The 7,446-nt window shown below is 33.8% G+C and overlaps 2 protein-coding genes across 3 annotated transcripts in view; both read right to left on the bottom strand.

The window, feature by feature from the left end:
- Positions 1 to 7,446, bottom strand: part of LOC100163858 (guanylate cyclase 32E) — a 116,871-nt gene that overhangs the window by 48,540 nt on the left and 60,885 nt on the right. The window lies entirely within an intron of this gene.
- On the bottom strand, positions 43 to 1,850 carry LOC100569355. Its single transcript, XM_003244168.4, has 2 exons — positions 390 to 1,850; positions 43 to 326 (listed from the first exon to the last, which is right to left on the bottom strand). The coding sequence occupies exons 1-2, from the start codon at positions 1,110 to 1,112 to the stop codon at positions 255 to 257; spliced, it is 795 nt and encodes a 264-aa protein (XP_003244216.1). The 5' UTR covers positions 1,113 to 1,850; the 3' UTR covers positions 43 to 254.

Raw genomic sequence — 7,446 nt, 5'->3', positions numbered from 1 at the left:
TTGTGATTAGTACCTTATTTTCTAATAAATGAGAAAACTCGATTTTAAATATCACACTTATTTTTATTTTACATGAAATTATTAAACAATGTTATACAATCAGTTTGCATTTTACATCCCGCTTTGTTGGTTTTTTCTTTGATGGCTGGGGTGTTGATGAGTGGTTGAAAATCATCGGCTCATCGTTCTTATTGACTACGAGACTCACTGGTGAAGGAATTCCGGCTGAAAATTCTCTGCAACCTCTTTCCTCGTCAGCTCCCTATACAATAAAAATGTGGTGGTGGTGATAACGGTGTTGGCGGCGACAACGGTGAAATCAATAACTAGAAATAAAATATGAATTATGTCACTATGAAAAAAAAAACATGATTTAATTTAAAGTTTACCTCTGGCGACATTGGTCTTATGAAGCATTTCTCCCAATGTTTGACTAATTGTGTTGAAGCATACATTTTGATTTGACTGATGTGATTGACGTCATTTTTAGGCATATTCGAAATTATAGTATCATCGTGTAAATTTTTGACAAATGTAATCATTTCTGCAGTTGTTTTCGGCGGTGAATTTAATTTGTGAAATTCGACATTGATATAGTTTGAAAACATATCAAATTGTTTTAAGACAACTGGTTGTGTTATAGTTGATTTTCGTGTAACCGTTTCAAATATGCACCATTCCAGATATTGAAGGCTAATAAGGTCCGCACGATTTACCAATACTCGACATCCTTTATGAGTTTTTGATTCTATCACCAACACATTTTCTCCGCCATACACCATACTAGAAATTTTATGAGATTCCGTCTCAAGAAATATAAAGCGCTTGCACTTCTGAGGTGTATCTAATATGAATGATAAGATATGCCCCATCATAGAGAATATACGTTTAAGAAAATCCGGCGATATATTAACATGGCGAGACGATGTTAATAAATGGATGGCGACTTGAAAATGTTCAGTAGGGTCAATACCAATGTGTACAAACTTACGGTTCGTAAAGTCGAGCGTGTAGGTTGTGGATTCGATGAGTTCAGCAGGTGGTGTAGGTTGTACATAAGCGAAGGTCTTCTTTTTGTATAACGCAGCGTTGTCTTCGATTGATCCAGCCATGTTTAAACACTTAAACTCACAACAATTTTCAGAGCGAAAAATATACGTGCACGATGGTTTTTAAGGCAGTAGACGAACTAAACGACTGCCGGTGTCTCTAGAAGCTTAATAGGCGGTGAAATTTTACAGTGCGCATGTGCTAGTTACGAATGGTGGGAATGGTATTTGATTGACGTGTTAATACCTGTGACAATTATTAGGCTTAATGTGCGTTCGGCGGATATCTGTTATTCACTAATGTATTCTTCTTTAATAACGGATATGTTCACCTAATGTGGTGGCTATTAAGATATTTTTTAATTGAATAAGGAAATATCTAGTTCTAATGACAATATGTTGTTGTATTTATTTGAACACACGATCCGACACGTGACCGACATATATTTTTCCGCTTCGAATACATTACCTACATTATAAGTATGATATATAAATTATTATACCGAATATTTTTTAATAAAAAATTGCTAAAAGGCTCCGGAGAGATTCGATCTCCGTATTACATTTCGGCGCTTTAACCAACTAATCTACGAAGCCTGTATTCCTAACACATTTGAAATAATATATAGTGTATGTCTGTGATAACAATAATAAAATAATTGAGGCAAAAATATATGATAACAATAATATATAATTTCAATGTGTGTGATAAAAATATATGTTGATAACGTGAGCGATGTTGATTAAGTCCATGATCGGGCGGCGCGGTAAAAATATGTGATAACAAATGATAACTGATAAAATATATGCCGTGTACGTACGTGATCGGCGGGTGTGAAAGGGCCAGAGGGTCAGAGGGACAGAGGGCCAGAAGGGTCAGTGTTTTCGAATCGGTTATTATAATATCCTTCTATTATGCTTTATAATCATAAATAAGCTACCTATTTGACGTCAGTCGATAGATAAAGTTTATTATCGGAGAAGATAATTTGGTATTTCAATTATAATTATGTACTATAATCACTATTTCAATATAAATCTCTGTATAATATTTTCTATTCAATAGTATAGAATCACAGTAAGTCCGGAAATCTAAAGACTATATAGAAGAGCTCGAAGAACGTGTTATTCCTAACTTGTTTATAGATAGTACAAATAAGTCAGTATGAGTTCTGCATATTGTACAGTATAAAATAATTTCAACGTCTGTATAGCAATTAAGTATTGTACTTGATTAAATCAACGCATTTATGTGGGTAAATATAAACTATTTTCGTTAAATGTATTATTTATAAAGAGACTATTATACCTATATGGTTTATGACGATTTCTCTGTATATTAACTTTGAAAAGTTCTAATCCTCGTTAAACAGCTGACTGTTGATTTTAATAAAAACAGTACTGACCTTACTCGAGTGTTATCAAATTACTATAGTTCTTGTTTGTCTTTTGCATGCGAACGTTTTAAACTATAATACGATTATTTGGTAGAAATCATTATTTCATCTCCAATTAATATTGCGCGTGTTGTAGTATGGAATCGACGGTTATGATAAAGTGCAGTAAGCAGTTGTTCTATCGGTGGGTATTGTCCGCACACAGAACTAACCTCGACCGGGAGTATAAAATTGCTCTCCAACTGCAGCAGAACAATTTCGCGAAATCGATTTAGAACCTTTTCATATACACCATCAATAAATAGCTATAATAATGTGCCCACGCGATATTATAATATAATAATATATTATCATTTTACGGTTCGCCAAACGAATACCGAAACAGCGAAATACCGACGAATCGCGGACCAACGACGAGTCCGTCGATGAATAATATATTATAATATTGTGCTGACCTGCAGGATACCGTTTTTTTGACAATGCGCCACCCTATTATTTGGTTCATCTGGTTAAAACAGTATAAATTATAATCACAATGTTATATAATACACCTGATAATTTATTATGCACAGTGCACTTGAAGGTATAAAGGTATCATCGCTCAACACGTACGAAAAGTGAAACTCGAGCAGACGCGACGTCTATACGTCATATATTTTAAGTCCGAGGTTATTGTCAGTGACTCATCGTTTCCCGTAACGATTATCCGTTATATACGAAAACGAGATTCCTGTAATATATAAACAATTTTTTTTTGTTTTATATTGCGAAGTATAACGCGAATATTGTATTAGCAGATTGATGGATTTTTGTCCGGACCGCGTTCGACGTCGACTGAGACTAAGATTTATAGCCAACGCAGTTGCTCAAACCAAAGTATCATATATATGAGCCAGCTGACGGTATAGGTAGGTATGTAATGATGGTACCTGTAGAGGTATATACGAGATATATATTCACATCGAAATACAACGATACCTAATGATGATAATAATATGGTTCTTAAATTATAATTGTGTACAGTGCTGTAGTTCGAAATTCAAGCGTCAAAATGACGACGGGTTTGTGTACAATCGAATAATAATTATGAAGAACGAAAGAAAAAAGCGCGTCGATTGTTTGATTATAATACTATTTTATTCACCCCGCCGTAAATCCACCGGTGATATATTATTATTATCGCACGACGAGCGTCTTTTGTCATTGAATGAAATTAGGAATTTAATTTTAACGTAATTTATTATGTTTTGCTTAGACAGCTTGAATATATTATTATGTGGAGGGTGTGTTATCTCTATCCTTTTTTCTACTTTTTTAATCTGAAATCAATAGCAATTAATACATTCTGAATTGATATTTGATAGGACCCGAACAAGTATGATATGTTATCTATTATTATTCGTAACTATCGTGGGTATTGAAAAAATATTTGATTTTGTTGATTTATAGTTTATTTATATCGGTAACAAAATACAATTTGTAACAAAAAAATAATTTATGAGTGTGATCGGTTATCATCAAGCTTATAGTTAAGCACCCTCAGCGCCCCATAAACATTTTTAGAACGCCAATATGGATATTTATATAATATTATATTACACGAAATACCTATACTATACAACAATGGTCGATCAACTGGACCATAATATGTAAATTATAGTAAGCTACCAAACACAAACTGCCACATATATCAATGTATCTCATGTAAAGTATTAAATATATACTTATATATTATATTAATGTTTAAAAAAAAAAAAATATTTGTTTCCAAATAATAAATAACCGCGTTTCTCAACCTTTTTTTATATCCCTGTAGTGTAGGTAGGTAATATAACTATAAACTTTGACAATTTTCACGTTAAATTGAAAATCAAATCCATATCTTTATTGATACGATTATAGGTATCGTAGGTACTCGAGCCATTGCCTTGATAAATAATGATGTTTAATATTCATAATAATTCTATTTTTTTTCTCAAAGTCGCGTTCGTATTCCACTGATATTATTTTACAGAATCAAGCCGCCATGCACTGTCAACCATTTATTAGTACCCACTACCTACGTAACATATTATATATTATAATGATACAAGTATAAACGTAGTACGCACAACAAATACGCGCCTGATTACCATTATATATCATGCGTTATAGTTTAGTCCAACGTATAGATGGAAAATCAAACAGATTTAACGAAATACCTACGTTTTGTGGTAAATACCTGCACGATACGTAGGTAGTATAGGTATCTATACAAAAATTAAGAATGTTACATTCTCGCACACCCGAAAGAGTATTTCGACACATACATTATTAAAAATCATTATCTTCCTAGGTAGGTAGGTAAAATTTAAAATAATGCATCTACAGGGACTTCAAATCGAAATATACCTACCTGATATTGTTTCAAACACAATATTATTATGTCCATAATCGTAGTATAAACATTATAACATGTCTATATACACTTACATTGGTACATCAATAGGCACACTTGCATATGAAATTGTATGGGAGGCATTCCGAAACGTGTTCACCTAGTTGAAAAAAAACGATTTCGAGTGTGGCCATTTTTTATTTTTCCGAAAGGAAAGAAAACGAATTTACGGGAACCCGTTTGCCGTTATAGGAACCGAAAATAACACACGATTTGAACGCGTATTTGTGGAGATAAAGGTCAACAATAATATTTAAGTGTATTACCAATGGCCCGCGGCTGTAAACCGCCTTCCAGTTCAATTGTCTGTTATTATATAGGTACCCAGTTATAATATTTGTGTGCATATATAGGTACAGGATGACCCTAAAGTCCAGTATCAACCAATATCATATGGCAGGCACCTCGTCCGGGGAAAATCAATGTATGTATTTAACTGCGGGTATATCAACAGTTATCTATTTGAAGAGTTATTCAAATAAATGGCCCGAATTTAAAACATTTAAAACAATTTTCACGCGATTTAGGTGAATGTTTTGTAATTTCAACACCATATATATTATAGCTCTATTATGTTGATCTGGTTTTTTTCAACAAAAACTGATAACAATGATAAGAAAAACTTGTTTTTGAAAATATTAATCATGCCGCTAAACTGTTTTTTCTCCATATCGATTACAGTTTATAATAACACATTTATATATGACGTATTGATTTGGCACGTAGCTATAATATATGTTGCCCATATTATACGACGAGACTATTGGGACATACTGTACCAGCCATAATACCGCCATTGATCCACATCGATACGGTAGAACTGTTATATTATATTATGCCGTTTTAGAGGTACAGCGCAATTGACCGTATCCGTGCGTATTTTATCGATAACTGCTGTCGTAGAAATAATAAAAACAATAATAATAATAATAATAATGTTATACCTATTACCCGGTACCCAATGTGCACATGGGTTGTGCAGCGGTCAGTCTAAAATTGTAGTGCTACACTCAGCTTCGGGTATACGCCATAGCCCATTCCGATGGTTCACACACGCGCAGCGCTAATCACGTCCAGACATAATATTTACGAGTAGATATACGTCGTACACGATCGCTATTTTTTTTTTTCACGATTTAATAGATTTTTTTATCCAACCGGCGCATTATGCTCGACCTTATTTGAATAATGCCGCCAACTGTGTACCTATATATATATATATATTATTCTCTTTCACTCAGCTGCTGCTGCAGTGATTAGTGCGCGATCGAACGTATTTAATGGCATACCACTTTATAATACATTATTATTGTTTGTACGCCATGTCTATCGTCGTCCGCGGGTATTATTGTGATACAGCCGTAATAAAATATCGTGAAATTATCCCGGCGATCAGTGTCACTAGGCAGTATAGTTGTTTCCAGCTGTGGCAATAAAAAACGCGACTGGCATAACGTTATTGTAGGTCTCGTCGTCTGCGCGGATCGGTATCGTGCTCGTTTTGGTGGTATGATGACAACACTTCAGAAGGCACACTTTAGGCGCACTCACAAGACAATACGGACGACATCGGCTATAACTGTTATGACGCTCAACATGTTACCGATTTATGCGTGTCGAACCCTGCCGCGTGGGTTGTTCAAACGATTACAAATGGCGAACCAATTAGACGCTTAGGTATAATAATTACCACGAGACACACACACACGTTGGACGATGTTTCACTTTCAAATATTTCAGTACCTATAGCTAGCTATATATTATCGAAAGTAATAAATCCAAAACAGTTGGCTATAATGTGTTTACATCGCGCAGTATATAAGCGTGCAACCTAAGCGAACGGCTATCTTGTAAACCATCTTTTACTTTTAATTAACATTGTTTATTTATGGGAAAATAAATCAAGTAGGTGTACACGGTTGTTAATGAGTAAATTAACATGCGTACGTTTTTGTTGTATGTTTGTTTACACTATGGTGCCTATCATTGTCGAGTGCTATCCGTATAATTGCAGTACGTCCATATCGAATGAAATGTCTCCGGCGAGTGTGATAATGACCATGATGGCATTTCCGGATATCCGGATTTACAGTTGATATAATATTATTATATTGTATATTATTATGTGTTATAATTGTAAATTTAAACTCTGAATTTGAAATAGTTACCCATAAACAAGCGTGCGCAAAATTTTTTCGCAGCGAATACCAATATTTTTGAAACAGGTGCCTAGCTCAATAGTTAAATAAAAATAACTCTTCCATAACTCGTAATATTTTGTATGCATAGGTAACTTGTTTGAAAAGAACTGGAACGATAATTTTCTATTAACTTTTATACATTTATGTATATTAAGAAATAGCAACGTGCACCTACATGGCTACATGTGAAATACAATTTTAAATTTTAAATAATAATAAGTTTTAATTAAGTTTTATTCTTCAGACGAAAGGATGTTGATCCTTAAACTCATCAATAATGTCTTTGGGATTTGACTGCTATGCAAATTCTTGATCTATAAAAGTCATAATCATCGCGTCTAATTTCGCTTGTTTCGCGTGTT

Source organism: Acyrthosiphon pisum, chromosome A1 (genome assembly GCF_005508785.2).
Source record: "Acyrthosiphon pisum isolate AL4f chromosome A1, pea_aphid_22Mar2018_4r6ur, whole genome shotgun sequence".
NCBI classification, from domain to species: Eukaryota; Metazoa; Arthropoda; class Insecta; order Hemiptera; family Aphididae; genus Acyrthosiphon; species Acyrthosiphon pisum.
Note: the sequence above shows the minus strand (reverse complement) of the source record. Positions and strands in the feature narration are given on the sequence as shown.